This window comes from Carcharhinus amblyrhynchos, chromosome 15 (genome assembly GCF_965287045.1).
Source record: "Carcharhinus amblyrhynchos chromosome 15, sCarAmb.v2.hapA, whole genome shotgun sequence".
NCBI lineage: Eukaryota > Metazoa > Chordata > Chondrichthyes > Carcharhiniformes > Carcharhinidae > Carcharhinus > Carcharhinus amblyrhynchos.
Window position 1 is genome coordinate 35229498 of NC_137338.1, and position 16022 is coordinate 35245519.

Sequence of the window (16022 nt, forward strand, 5' to 3'; positions counted from 1 at the left end):
AAATGGATTGGCATCTGTGATATTGTATTTGTGATATGAATCTGTTGAATGTGCTTGCTCTGTGAATATTCTCAGTTTGTGACAGATGTCGGATCCCATTAGGTGACTCCTGGGGAGATTTCTCTCCAATCGGAGGCTCCATTAAAAGAGGATTTGGTTCCAGCCCGGCCCCCGAGCCTGGCCAAGCCCTTCGCTCATCTCCATCTCCACTAAGATCAGACAGGACCATCAGAGAGAGAGAGAGGAACAACCCTTATCGCCGCGATCAGAGGCGGAGAGGACATTTTTTATATCAAACCCTTATCGCTGCGATCAGAGACTCCAACGATATTTTATCAAACTCCTGCCACTGGGATCAGAGATTCAAAGGACATTTTATTAAATTCTGTCGCTCGTATCAGAGATTTGAACCGACACAAAATGCCAGGATCTGCAGAGCTGATTTGTGGATAAAAAAAAGATAAGATCTTCAAGGGGGAAAAAAACACTAGTCATTGGAATCTAGTTTTGTTTTAAAGTCGATCTTGCTCCATTCCATTGGATCCTCACGTTTCCTCCGTTGTTGGTAAGAATGTTTTCTCTGTAGCACAAAATAGAATATACTGTCCTCTTGTCCAGGAGGTAGAGAAATCAAATTATATCAGAAACATTAAAATATTATCCACAAAAATCACTTCTATTGCTGCCCCGCTATTCGCTAGAAGGCGAGATGTAAACTTGATTACAGAGCGTGAAGAAATACAAAAGCCAACTTCTTAAAACAATGGTTAACTTCACTAGAAATAATGGTGCTGTAATCTGATTAACGCTGTAGTTTAATTTGTAAGTATTTATTTATTCTGGCGGGTTGCCTGCATGTCCATCCGTTCAATTTATTTATTTTCTACCTCTGTCTTAGATCCAACTGCTCATAGTGTATTCGGAGACGTGTTGGGAAAATCTTTCTATTTCAGACTAATGTTTGTACTTTGCACGCTTAAGACTGTTTATTAATGTGTTCTGGTCGCCTTTGTAGGTTTTGTGCATCTTGTGTGTGTTTTTTTTCATTACTGTAGTTTCTGTTCAAACACTTGCTCCGTTGGTTCTTACGAAGCCTATCTCTTTTGTGTCTGGCTGTGTGGATATTTTAGTTGATGTGTCCATTCCCCTTATTCGAGAGCATTAAATGTATGACATATTTATATTAATTCATATCTAACAATTCAATTCTGGTGTGGTCTATGTGTAATCTGTGTCTGTCGTGTGTTAATTTCAGTCGATTATTTTTTTTCCCCTTCTAGCCCAGTTTATTCCAGTCTCGGTGCACATTGTGTATATGTGTGTGAGTGTATGTGTGTGTGTCTGGGTGTGAGGATGTCCCTGCAGTCTGCTTTTCCGGGTGACAGATGGTGCCTGAGTCTGTCTCTCCTTTCACCCCGGCTCGGTTCCAAATGAAATAATAATAAATTAATATTCTACACGGGCAAACATCGATTACTGCTGGTCACATATCAAGAATACCGCGAACAAAGCCTTTGTCTTAATCTCGTAGAAGGTTTTCTAATAAACTCATTTAATACCCATTACAAATACAACATCCTGCAGGCCTTGAGTAATAACCATACAGTCAGGAATCAATAGCCCTGGAAATATAAACAGCTGTAAACTAAGATTAGATTGATACAGCTAAAGATACGTAAAGCTAGCCAGATATAGCTGGATAGATAGATAGAAAGATGAAAAGAGATAGATAGAAAGATGAAAAGACATAGATAGATAGATGGATAACGAAAAACAGAAAGAGGTAGGTAGAACATTAAAATAAATATGGCAGAATTAATATAACATAAGAAATTTGGATTGCTAGATATAGTAAAAGAACACAAAATAAAACATATACAGTAATAGCCTACATTAGATAGATAAAATGGATAAATAGAGCAATAAAAAGTCTGAACTGGTATTACATACAGAGTGTTAGTAAATAGTGTTATATCCAGGTAATAAGTTGATAATCTCTCTGACATTTTCTTATTAAAAATTCGGGGATTTAATGGTATGTTTCTATGTGTTTCATTTGTTCCAGTGTTAAAGCGAACGCTTGAATTTCTATATTAGATTATTATTAGGGTAGCTACATGTGTCGTATTTTTCGTTTATTGTCTAGAAAGCTCTGGTCTGCTTTGTAATTCACTGTGTTCCAATTTCACCGGGTTGCTCGAAACTGATTTCTCGACTTTGGATATTATTCGTTTTAGCTGTAGTTACTTGGCTGCTGTTGCTATTGGATTTGTGTTCCCCGTCTGTGTTAGAGACATATATGCTGATAAAATATCAAGCCTTTTTCCCCCCTCCTCTCTGCATCTTCAGGTGTGTCCCATTGCAATTCGGATCGTGTTCTCCAGGATGTTGAACTCCGATCAGACTGACCTAGACCTGAACCCCAGCTCTTCAGAAAGCGAGTCGGTGCTGTCCGATGCCCGGGGAGGCTGCGTGCGGGACAAGCCGGACGAGGCGGAAGGCAAGCGGGGAGTCCAGCAGACACTGAGCCGGGAAGAGAAGCGCCGCCGGCGGCGAGCCACCGCCAAGTACCGCACGGCTCACGCAACCCGGGAGCGCATCAGGGTGGAGGCCTTCAATGTGGCATTCGCTGAACTTCGCAAACTGCTGCCAACTCTACCACCCGACAAAAAGCTCTCCAAAATCGAGATCCTCCGCCTGGCCATCTGTTACATTTCCTACCTGAACCATGTGCTGGATGTCTAGGCAGTGAGAGGGGGAAGACAGAAAGAGAGAGAGAGAGAGTGAAACAGTGGAGATCAGAATGGGAAAAGTAAAGTTTGTGGATTTGAAACTGGAAATAAAAAAAAGTTGTTTGAGGAGGTTGTCAAGTGCCACCGTTTCCAAAACAAATGGAACTTTAAAATCTGTTTGTGACCTTAACGTGTGTTAGTGGGTGCGGTATATTTCTATTTAATTTTATTTTTTATAAATGTGCGTATTGATAATTAGTATATTTCTATATTATTTTTATTTATTTTTTATATAAATGTGTGTCAGATGTTTTCTTTTTGTGCCACCTGTTCTCGGTCGAGTGTTTACACCTTCTGTTGGAGAGCTGTAAGCTGTTATTTGTCTTTCTTTCTCGTTGTGCTAGGTTGCTGGTTCGAGAGCAGTGATGTTTTTGGCCTCTTGTATCCCGCACTTGTTTCTAAAAGGTAGAGCTTTGTTTGTCTGAGTTCCACCTAACCCCCACCCTTCCCCCTCCCCCGCCCCTGTATTTAAATATTTGGTGCAATGAGTTTGTTGTTTCTAGGAGTCCAGCACTCGCACTTCATGATGCTTTTGTTTCATTACAATGTTTTAAGGTCCGTGGCGGTTGCTGTTGTACAAAATGTTTATTTTTTTGGTAGAATGTGTGTGTGTGTATGTGTGTGTGTGTGTCGCAGTTTTGAACACGGTAAAACCAGAGGAGAAGGATTCCCAGATTGTACAGCAACTCCTAGGAGTTTTGTGTGTGTGTGTGTCCGTCAACCACCACCCCCCCAACACCAACGCCCCCCCCCACCCGCCCCCGCTCCACCGCCCCCGACTTCCCACAAACCCGCCTTTCATGGATAATTCTATCCTTCAACACATTTAGAAAATAATCTGGGTGAATCATCTCCTATCGAATTGAACCAAAAACTGAATTTCTATTAATTGCCCCCCCTCCCCGATCTCTGCTTAGCACCCCTGAAGTGCGCGGATTTTGTAAAAAAAAACAGGAAAAAAAACTAAACAAAAAAAAATGGACATATCAAACTGACATCCAAAGAATCTCGTCTTTTTCAGGGTTTCTATGTGTTTTTTGCCTAGTTCAGAATATTTTGTGGTTGAAACAACGAGCTGGTTTATATAAGGTAGTTTTCATATCTATTCATGAATGGTGCCGTTTGGCAATAAAAAAAATGAAAAGTGCAGTCTGTCTTTTTATTACCAAATCAGCAAAATGTGCATCCTGCTTTCCATTGAGAATAAGTGAAATATCCAGCAACACAACGGATTACGGCCGATTGGGGTGAATTTAAAAGTAACATTGTGAAAGTTGGGGTGGGGGGGGTGTTGCAAGTAAAGAAATCCCCCAGCGTAACCTGCCTATAAATGGAACACAACTTTACAAATCCGCGGGAACTGTTTAGGGGGGAGCTAATAACGCGTGTCATCTTATAGTTATTACTGTATGTGGGGGTGGCTGAGGGGAGCTATTTTTAAAATTTCGTCACATATCCCCAGGGAGAAATGAGTGAGTGCGATTACAGTGCCATGATGTAGGAGAGATAGAGAAGAGTTGGAGAGATGTGCCTTCTCAGCTTCCCAAAGTGTGCTTTATTTTTCTGATTTTTTTTCCCCTTGGCGTTCCCGTTTCTGAGAGAGGTCGCGGTAGCAATGCCCAACATGGTTTCGAAAAAAATTAACTGTACATAATAATCATTCTCCTACGCTGCTGTTAGGGGACCTGTAATCGTGCCACTGAGTTTCTTCTTTTGAAGAGATACTTTGTAAATAGACCAATGGCTGATACGTCAATGGCAATCCTGCGAGAATTAGGAGGGAGTTCCCGTGTCAGGAACTGGATAAATGGAAATTACGTCTGGCTTTAGGGGTTGCAGAAGCGAAACTACGAAGAGGTTATTTGGGTTTGGGTTATTCGGATTATTAAACTTTTTTGGACACTGTGCATTAATCTATCTACCAACTGCAGCCTTGCCCGTTTTTACTGTAAATGATGGACCTTAGCAAGAATAGTCAGAATATAGATGCAAAGTGCATAGCAAAAGTATTGCAAAGCTCAGAAGTAGAAAGGATCTTTCAGCCTGCCAAACCCATTTCTCCTACAGGCCATTCACAAATCCTCCCAGTAACCCAATCGAATCCATTAAGTGGGTGTGTCTGCAGGCGTGGGGCGGGGGGTGGGGGTGGTGGAACAATTCCGGGACCATCACTCCACACAGCATTTGACCATAAATGTGCTAAGCACCCGATAATCTGCTTTTAGCAATGTCTGATGCAGGATAAATAATGAGGACGGCACTGGGACGAATTCTGATCCAAATAGTGCCATGGATGGTTTATGGTCATCTGCCAAGACATTCAGAGCCCTGGTCTCACCGGAATGCCGCCACATACAACAGTGCGGAACCCCCTTACTGGGACATTAGCCCATAATCTAATCTCGGGTCTCCGGAGTGAAATTTGAACCCACAGGGGCTGAGTCAGTGAAAAGTTTCGAATCTTTTCAAGTAACTGAAACGAAACACATTTCTTTTAAATCTATGTTCATCTCAAGTTAGCTTTCCATCTGTTTGATAACGAGGAGCATCATCAGTTGATTCACAAATAAAACATGAATACGTTTTAATATTAGAAGGGTTGTAGAAGGTAGGGAATGGAGCATAATTCTGCTTTCATATTAAAAACCGCTGCATCGATTTAAAAAGTAAAATAATTTATATCTATTTAAGCAACTTGCTATCTGATTACAATGTTGCTGAATAAATAAATACCAGTTATCAGGCATTATTAGGTTATGTGTTGTCAACGGACAGTGTCAGTAACTATCCATAATGTTTTTGAAGGAAATGAATTTATATGCACCCATTGTTTAAAGTTTTCATTAGGTGTGCTGTTCATAGAAGTGTAACACTTACCGACTTTAACATTTTCCGTCATATCTACCTGCCACCCATATCCACCAAGCCTTTGTTTTTATGCTGACTTCTGATTGGTTCATTTCATGTATGTAATTGAACCAGTGCCTGGTCTCTTCAGCTGCTGATTTGCATTTCAAAGTTTACAATTTGCTGTTTTCTTCCCTTAATCCCCCTGCCTGACCTAAGGTTCTGCTTACCTCTTGTCAACATTCTACTGCCCCTGTGCCCCATGAGTTGTTTAAGGGACTTACTCTATCATGTTGCTACTGATCTGACCTGCACATAATCTAATAATCAATCCTCCTTCCTCCTGACATTCCAGCTAGGTGCCTCCATCAATGCCTTCTTCAGGCCTTCACTAGATGCTGCTGCAGCCCACTTCCCTGTCACTCCACCCTCATTCCCATTTGTCAATGTTTATCCCATAACCTCTAAAACGTGTTTTCCTGAGGTTGAGTTTCTGATAGTCAGATGGACTGGAATGACAACAGTAAAAGCATGGTAAACATTTTCAACTGACCAAAAACCAGATTCTAGTTGGCACCTTGGAAGTTAGCCGATTCAACAACAATTTGCATTTATATATCATCTTCACTGTAGTAAAGCATTAACTGTTGCCATGTATGCTGATTAGATGGGCACCTGAGTAAAGTGCCAGTACTATCAACTTGCCAGAGAACCAGATGAAAGTGCTATAGTGGCCAGGGTGAGTTAAAGCTATAATTACCTAGGACCCCTCTCTTCCAATACAACACAGATATGTTCTTATGAAAGCTAAACAGATAGGAACAGAAGTGGATTGTTCAGCCACTCAAACTTGCTCCACCATGCAATAAAATCATAGCTGCCTTTTACCTCAAAACTGCCTTCTTGCCCACTCCCCACATCCATTGATAGATTTTCAATCTGTCAGGGAATCAATCTCAGCCTTGAACATATAAAAAAATTTACATTCACACTGCGCTTTTCATGACTGCCAGATATCACAAAGTACTTCTCAGCCAACGAAGTAATGTTCAAATGTAATCACAGTAGTAATGTAGGAAATGTTACAGCCAAGTTACACACAGTAAACTCTTGCAAACAGCAATGTGATAATGACCAGATCATCTGTTCTTGTGATGCTGATTGAGGGATAAATATTGGCCAGGACACAGGGATAACTTTCCTGCTGTTCTTCAAAATAGGAACTTTATATTCACCGAAGCAGGCAAGTGCAGCTTCAGTTGAATGTTACACCTGAATAAAGCACCTCCAAAAGCAGTGTACTCCCTCAGTAATGCACTGGATTGTCATCTTCATTTCTAGGTTTAAGCACTGGAGTAGGACTTGAACCCAGTACCTATAAGTCAGAGACAAAAGTGTTACTAATTAAACCATGGCTGACAGCCACCTCAACTCAGAAACTGATCTAGCGAACCTTCACTGTACCATCTCCAAGGCCAGTATAGAAATGATAACCAAAAGTGCACACAGTACTCCAGATGTGATTTCACCAAAGCCCTACACAATTGCAGCAAAATTTCCTTATTCTTGTACTCTGATCTCCATGCAATAAAGACCAATCAGCAATTTTCTTCCTAATTGCTTGTCTGCTAACTTTTTGTGTATACCATCGTTCCTCTAAACATCAACATTTAAAAGTTTAATGCTTCATAAAAACATTAGCTTCAACTCTACCACCTCACCTGCCCAGATTCGGAGAGGGCAAGGGTCCGACAACAGAAATCTCTATTGACCTCAGGCAGGAATTTCTGGTCTCACCCGAGTGAGACTATAAAATCCCGCCCATTCTGTTTTTCTTTCTTACTATTTAAGCATATAATCTCACACTTCCCCCCATTAAACTGCATCTGCCACCTTGTTGCCTACTCAATTACTCTATCTATATCTTTGTGGCATCTTTGTTTCCTCCTCAAAGTTTACATTCTCAATTCTCCCTGAACACCAGCATTTAAAAGTTTAATGTCATGTAAAAATATTCTATTTTTCTATTCTTACTACTTTGCACTTGCCCACATCACACCCCATCTGCCATGTTGTTGCCCAGTCAGCTAACCTTTGAATCATCAGAAACATAGTCTTATTCTCTGTGTGTAAGTCATTATTACGATTGTAAATAGCTAGGATCAAAATACTGATCCTTATGGCATTCCACTAGTTACAGCCAACTTAAAAATGCCTTATTTATTCCTACTCTCTGCATCCTTTTCTGTTAACCAATCATCCATCCAGGCTAATATATTGCCCTCCCCCCAGCCCCAACTCCATGAGCCCTTACTCCCTGTATTAACCTTTTGTGTGGCACCTATTAAGTGCCTTTTGGAAATCCAAATATACTGTATCCACTGATTCCCCTCTATCTACCCTACCATTTAGATCCTCAAAAAATCTCCAATAGTTCTTGAGATCTTGCCACCAGATGCAACTAGATGCTCCATGGTTGAACGGTGGAGCAGACTCGATGGGCTGAGTGGCCTAATTCTGCTCCTATGTTTTATGGTCATCTGCCCAGTTCTCAAGGACCCTTTAAAGCAACTTCCAGTACAGAGATTATGGGCCGCCACTCACACTATTCCCTACCCCCTGGTCCATCTACCAGTTCACCCATACCCCAGGACCCATCAATGCCTCTATAACCGAGAAACACTCTTCAACTGATTTCATCCTTAGAGGTGCTCGAGTTTTGAAATGACTCCTACCTCTCGGATTTCCCACGCATTATTACCAGGTGCTGAGCGCACAAGTCCGGCTTGCCCACATCCTGGGCCATCTCTATCATTAGAATTGAAAGTCCTCACTTTTCGTGTGAGTCAGCTATGGCTCAGTGGTAGCACTCTTGTTGCCAGTTCAAGGTTGACACTCAGAATAGTTCTGAAGGAATGCTGCACTATCAGATAATACACCTTTCAGATGATAAATAGAGGTCCTGTTAGCTCTCTCAGTTGGACATAAAAGATCACATGGCACTACTCTAACAGTGCTGTTTGTGGAACCTTGCTGCGTGCAATACACACATGGGCTGCAATGTTTCCCACATTATAACACTGACTGCACATCAAAAGTACTTCATTCGCTGGAAAGCTCTTTTGGATTTCCTGAGGTCACAGAATTTTATATCTAACGACAAGTCATTTTTTTCTGCAAGATCAAATGCTTTCTTGCAATGCCAGGAACAGCTCCCAGTTCTGTCACACCACAGAATTTTGCCACACCACAGATTTCTCATCACAATGTTAATTTTACCAAGCCCATGACCACTCCAAAGCTGCCTCTGCGCAGAACCCTCCCACTGCTCTCGAGATTTCATTGCTGATACAATCTGATACCTATCTCCATCTCTGAACATCTTCTCCATCATCCTTTCATTTAGCTTTGGCTTTCACAAAGATGAGATTTAAAAAAAAGACCACTTTCGTTGTCAAAAATAATGACAGCCTAGACATTGGATTAAACTGAAAATGAGCACACAGGGCTCCGAATGTATGCAACACCCAACCCACCCACCCCCCACTATTCACTTAAGTTAAAGAACACCATGAAATCTATGCAACTAACTCAATATCATAGATCTGGAGGTGCAACAAGCACTAACCTCGCTGCTGATGTCAATGCTGGAAAAAATTCAATGATCACATCAGAGAAGTTGTGGTAACAATGGTAGTTCTCACCTCAACTATTTTCTCCTCACATCTGCAACCTCACTACTCACAGTATTCTCCTCCAATACTTTATTTCATTATCCTAAAATCAATCCATTACATTTCACTCCACCACAATTAGCAGATAACTGCTCTTACCACCATTATAGCCCTCCCTCCTCCATACATCATCATTCACATGGCAATAAAAACTATTAGTCCACAATAGACACAATTATCTAAACAGCAAGTTAGCACCCTTGTTTAAATATTTTAATAATCACCTGAAATCCACTACAAAATATCAAAATATTGCATATAAACTGGCAATAACTTCTATGTGTTATAATTTTTGGAAGGGAAAGGCTTAATCAAAGGATAATTTTGCAATTCTTATGAAGATAATACAATTATGAATAGTTTGATAAATATGCCAAGTATGTTAGTGCACATGCAAGTCAAAATCTTAGACGACAACTTTAAATTACATTTGCAAGATAGAATATTTGCATGAATCTAATCGCTAGTCACAACTTTCTCCTGATTTTTCTCCCCTTGTCTTCTCATTCAGAAGGCAATCACTGATGCTAGCTCTTGTGTGGTGTTTTTGTGATGTATTATGACTGTCCCAGGTGAGTTTCCCAATAGTTATTGATCCAGATGACGCAGTTCGATTTGTCACCATCTGGCTGGGATATCCCCAAATTGTTAAAAACCTGGGCGAGGAGGAATGATTGGTGCTATGTATTTATTCAACCCACCCTCTGTTGGTAGCAACAAGGTTTCCTTTCCCCTGGATCCTTTTCCAGACCAAATAATTATACTTAAAAAGGAACCAATTTAACCAGGCTCTCAAGTTAAGATAGAGTAAATTTATTCACTACTAAAATATATACATATACATTCATATGAATAAAAGTAACAATTGAGTCCAATAGTAAGTAAATATAAATATAAAGTTATACAGAATAATCCTTGAGTTGCAAGGAGTAGATAATAAAGCGTTGCAGTCATTACAAATTGATTCCAGTATAGTTGACATCTGCAAGTGAGTAGTTGATTCTTCGACTCAGGTGTTTTGTGTTCTGGTTGAGATATTTCAGTTTTTTTTCTGGCTAATTGACTTCCACAGTCAGAGGAAGAGGGTTTTTAAATGTTACTGCAAAAGATGGATGCTTTTGCAGAGGTCCTGTTTCAGTTATTGTATCACACACCTTCAGTGTGCAAAACGTTCAGCTGCTTTTCCACACACACCACACATGGGCACATACACACGTGTGTGTGCACACTCACATGCGCATGCACGCGTACATACACACACACACACACACACACACACACACGTCGGCAGGGCAGACACAGGTTGGCAGGGAGGCAAGGAAGTAAGCTTTTAAGCCCCTTCTTTGTATATTCCAACTGAGAATCCCCTAGTCAGTCTAGGGAGGCAACTACACCCAGAGCCTTTTACATGAGATACTTTGAAAGGAAACAAGAACTCAAGGGCACAACCTCAAAATAAGGGGGAGTCAATTTAGAAGAGAGTTGAGGAGGAACTTCTCCCAGAGGGTAGTGAATCTTTGGAATTCTCTGCCGATTGAGCAGTGGAGGCTACCCCATTACGTGTGTTTAAGTCAGAAGTAGATAGATTTCTGACCAATACGGGAATTAAGGGTTATGGGGAGCAGGTGGGTAAGTGGAACTGAACCACTATCAGATGAGCCATGATCTTATTGAATGGTGGGGCAGGCTCGAAGGGCTAGATGGCCTACTCCTGCTCCTATTTCTTATGTTCTTATGTTCTTTTGTCTTTACTGGAGATGGTAATCGGTCTTTGGGCTCTTGTTTGTACTTTGTCTGGAAACATAGAGAGGAGTTCCATTGATCCTTAAAGAAGCACGCCCCAGCCTTTCCTGTCAACGGTTGAGTGTATATTGTCAGCCATCTTTGGGGTTTGTGTCTCTCTTGAACATATGCAACTCAGCTCTTTTTAAAGTCCAGCATTTCTGTGTATATCTTCATTTATTTTCTCCCTCATAACAATAACTACATACAGTCTTTATGTCATTATTCTGTAAGTGTAACCCCAGAGTATGACAGGAATCCAAGCAATAGGGCCCACAGATGAGCCGCAAACTGAACTAATTCTTATCCCATACATGAAATTCCAGCAAATGCAAGCAGATATTAATCAAAGCTGTTTTCCCTTTTCCCAGCCAGCTGATACTGAAGTTAGTTGGAGTGTACCACCACCCTGAATGAGATTAATTGATTCAACATGTATAAAGGATCAAAACTGAGTAGTCCTTTATCTTGCGGGATGCCACACAACATAATACATTTATTCACTGAAGCATGGGGAGGGATGTAGCCATAAATTTTAATGTCAGTGCTACAGGCAGAATATTTTTGCTTCATACAAACTTGTATATAGCCCACGTTCATAAAGTATCTTAAAAGAATCCAAACTGGAGCATCAAAGCTCAAAATATACCTCTTGCTTTTCATGTCAATTTTTTCTGATTGACATAATTAATAACCAAGTTGCAAGTTGATCTGTGATTACATTCAAGTTTAATCAGCTAGGAAAAAGCAACCCATACAAAAATACAACTTTTAAATTTTTCTGAAATACAATTTTTAAATTTTTCTGATTTTTTTGAGTAGTCAGATTACTTACTAATCCAAATGTGTGCATGTAATATAATATTTAACACAAAGTCACATAAAAAAAAGTATCTTTGCATTTCTTTTAAAATGTTCCTATTAAATTGCCCATATCTTGCGGGAATTCATCCAATGGGTTTAGTGCAGATGCCTAACCTTTCATAGGCCTGGGATTTGAGTTCTGCACTTTCCCAAAGCTTCCTTTCTTCTGCTAATCATCATTGCATGGGAGATCATCCAGGCCTTCATTTCTGGATGACCTCAAAATCCAAAGACTACTACTAACTCTTCGGTTGGCTATTCAATCTCATATAATTATAGACAGAAAGATGTATCACTGGCGCAAACTTTGCAGTTGTAATGATAAACTGTCAGCATTCACTACTATTAGAGCTACAAAATGGATAGCAGCTTCTGGGAGATGCACATCTGCATTTAAACACAAAAAAGGTGATATCAGTGATTCCTTCCTCCACCCAGGGTATTGAAGATGAATATCTTTTGAAAGCATTTGAATTAGCATGAACGCCTACTCTGTTAACCTCACAATTAGATCCCTTAAAAGTTATGCCTCCACAAATAAGGTACAACTGGATTTTAACCGCATAATGAGTTCAAAGTTGCAATTGAGAAACATCTTTGGTCCTGAAAAAGTCATTTTATATTTGTAGGGCATCACGTCTCTCTATTATGATAAAAATAAAGTCCACAGGTTTTTATTTTAGTTAAACTAATTGTTTATTTGTAGTATTATAGCTCCTCCCTGAATCCTCATGTGTATATCTTAATATTTATTTCACACTCTGTGAAATGGATGAAAAGTGATGTGTAATGAATGCATTTTACTTCCTGGTTTGCAGTCTGTGGGAATTCTACAATGTGATTGACTGCTTAACCTGCTTGATAGTATCACTGTTTTTGAAACCAGAGATCTCTTAGAGTTGGCACCAGATCAATTTAATTTCATGAAAGATGAAATACAAATTACAGAGATCGCTAGATTTTTGTGGGCAGTTTTTTCCCAAGGTCACTGGTTAGCACTGTTGCTTCCCTGCTGACTGCAAAATTTATGCCGATATCTATAGAAAATAAAGTTGTCATAATCCCAGATGACCATAGGCTGCTCTCCCTAGTGGCCAGTCCCTAGTGGCTTTGATCTGCTGCTGTCTACAAGGTAAAGAAGAGAATTTTAGTTGAAGACCATGTGGATTACAAGCTTGCATGTCACTGTGATTGTCAGAATGTGGTAAACTGATGGAAATGTGATCCATACCAAGTTACTGGAACAATCCAATTTCGCCTTCTCCACAGGAGCAATCCCTGTCCTCCCCAATAATCTTGGCAGCATCCTGCTCAGATTCATGAAGACAATTATGTTGGCTGTTCCTCCCCAGATCTGTGATCTTTCCAATCTGTTGTTGTCAAGTTTGCCTTGGATGAAGGCACAAGGAAGGCATGTGAGAGAAAGGATGAAGCATAGGTTGGGAAAGATACAAGCCCCCTGTGTGTGGTGATCTTTCCCCAGAAGGTGCGGAAGTGGAATGAACACAGCATGACAGATGGAATGGTAGTGATGTGAAAGTTTCCATGAGTCAATCAATAGTGATATGTATTCCCCTGTAATGGTGTGTGAAATCCCTGAAGAGTATATGCTGTCACAATGATAGTTTGATATTAGAGGGATTTGAAGGATGAAATAACCTGGCAGAGAGGATGAGATTATTCATCCTCTTCCTGCACTGGATGCCATTTCGGGTGCAGTTGCCAACTGTGCTGACGTTCCCCCCCGATGGTCTCCCAGGCTGGAGAGCTGAACATAAGAACATAAGAACATAAGAAATAGGAGCAGGAGTAGGCCATCTAGCCCTTCGAGCCTGCCCCGCCATTCAATAAGATCATGGCTGATCTGTCGTGGCTCAGTTCCACTTTCCCGCCCTCTCCCCATAACCCTTAATCCCCTCTCTTATCAAGAACCCATCAACCCGCTTCTTAAAAATATTTAGCGAGGCAGCCTCCACCACTTCAACGGGCAGAGAATTCCAGAGATTCACCACCCTTTGAGTGAAGAAGTTCCTCCTCAACTCCGTTCTAAACCGCCTCCCCTTTATCTTGAGGCTGTGCCCCCTAGTCCTACTGTCTTTTTTGAGCGGGAAGAGTCTCTCCACCTCTATCCTATCCATCCCATTCATCATCTTATACATCTCAATGAGATCTCCCCTCATTCTTCTAAACTCTAACGAGTACAAGCCTAGTTTATTCAGCCTCTCCTCATAGCTCAATCCCCTCAACTCCGGTATCAGCCTAGTAAACCTCCTCTGCACTCCCTCCAGGGCCAAAATATCCTTGCGCAGATGCGGCGCCCAAAACTGCACACAGTACTCCAGCTGCGGCCTCACCAATGCCCTATACAGCTGCAGCAAGACCTCCCTACTTTTATATTCAATCCCCCTCGCTATGAAGGCCAGCATCCCATTCGCCTTCCTGACCACCTGCTGCACCTGCAAGCTGGGTTTTTGCGACTCATGCACAAGGACCCCGAGGTCCCTCTGCACCGTCGCCTGCTGCAGTTTTTCGCCACGTAAGTAATAGTCCTTCCTACCATTCTTCCTACCAAAGTGGACCACCTCACACTTGCCAACATTAAATTCCATTTGCCATTTCCTGGCCCATTCGCCCAGCCTATCTAGATCCTTCTGCAGACTCTCCACACCCTCCGCACAATTTGCCTTTCCCCCAATCTTGGTGTCATCAGCAAATTTCGACACCCTGCACTCGGTTCCCTCCTCCAGATCATCTATATAAATGGTAAATAGCTGAGGCCCCAGCACCGACCCCTGGGGCACCCCACTAGTCACCAACCGCCAATCCGAATAGCACCCATTGACCCCCACTCTCTGCCTCCTATTTGACAACCAATCCTCTATCCACGCTAACACCCTACCCCCAACTCCATGTCCCCTGACCTTCTGCAATAACCTCTTGTGAGGTACCTTGTCAAACGAGGCAGGTCTGCTTCCTGGACTTATCCCTCGGATAGGGCACATCACTATGTACCTGCAAGTGGGATCATGGGATGGTATATCTAGATCTTTAAAGATAGGATTTGGGCAAAAGACTATCCTGAATGAAATTGATAGCAGGTGTTTCTTTTTCCCATTGGCCTCATCTAAACAGTGATCAAGAATCAATGATAAACAAATATCCAAACTGCAGAGATGGTCATAGCCAACCTGACCAATCAAAAGTGTTAATGTCAACTGTTGTGAGAAAGAAAATGACAATTTCTTTATACCTATTGATAGCTTCTCAAACTGGAGCAAAGTAAAGCACTTGGATCAAAACACCAATATCGAACAAGTTATTGTCTATTTTTTCTCGTCATGCATTATCTGAGAAGTTGGTCTCATAGCGGCCCTCCACTTGGTTCTACTCTGCACCAAAACATTATCAAATATGCCCTCACTTCTCCATACAGTCCAATTTCAAACACAGCACCTGTTGGGATATTTGAACAAGTATTCAAGAAACGTATGCTGAATGGGTGTTCAAAATTCAGCATGAAACAGTGGTTGACTAATTTTCTGCTGAAGAATAGAACAGGCCCACACTCCACTACAGAACATGCACTACTGAGTTTTAATGAAAAGATTATAAGTGCATGTTTGAGTCTGGTTCTACCAAATTTGACTGTTAAAGTTGAATGCAAACAGTTAAATGTCAGTATGACAAACAAACTTATGACTGTCTGGCCAAATTCCACTCCAATTCCATTTTCAAGTTTGCTGATGACACTGCCATAGTGGGTCAGATCTCAAACAATGATAAGATGAAGTACAGAAAAGAGATAACAAGTCTGGCGAAATGGTGTGATGACAATAATCTCTCCCTCAATGTCAGTAAAATGTAGGAGATAGTAATAGAAATAGACATAGAAACATAGGGAAGAGGTGTAGGAGTAGTTCCTTGGAGCCTGCACCACCATTCAATATGATCATGGCTGATTATGGACTTTCAATGTCCCACTTCCACTTTCTTTCTATACCCC

General features: G+C 41.1%; 1 protein-coding gene across 1 annotated transcript; it reads left to right on the forward strand.

The window, feature by feature from the left end:
* Positions 1–236: 236 nt before the first annotated feature.
* Positions 237–3516, forward strand: nhlh2 (nescient helix loop helix 2). Its single transcript, XM_080203265.1, has 2 exons — positions 237–565; positions 2350–3516. Exon 2 carries the CDS (start codon positions 2386–2388, stop codon positions 2743–2745), a length of 360 nt encoding a protein of 119 aa, XP_080059391.1. The 5' UTR covers positions 237–565; positions 2350–2385; the 3' UTR covers positions 2746–3516.
* Positions 3517–16022: the final 12506 nt, after the last annotated feature.

What these genes read in the sequence shown, in the direction of transcription:
- nhlh2 (XM_080203265.1), top strand. Translation starts at nt 2,386, where the DNA reads ATGTTGAACTCCGATCAGACTGACCTAGACCTGAACCCCAGCTCTTCA.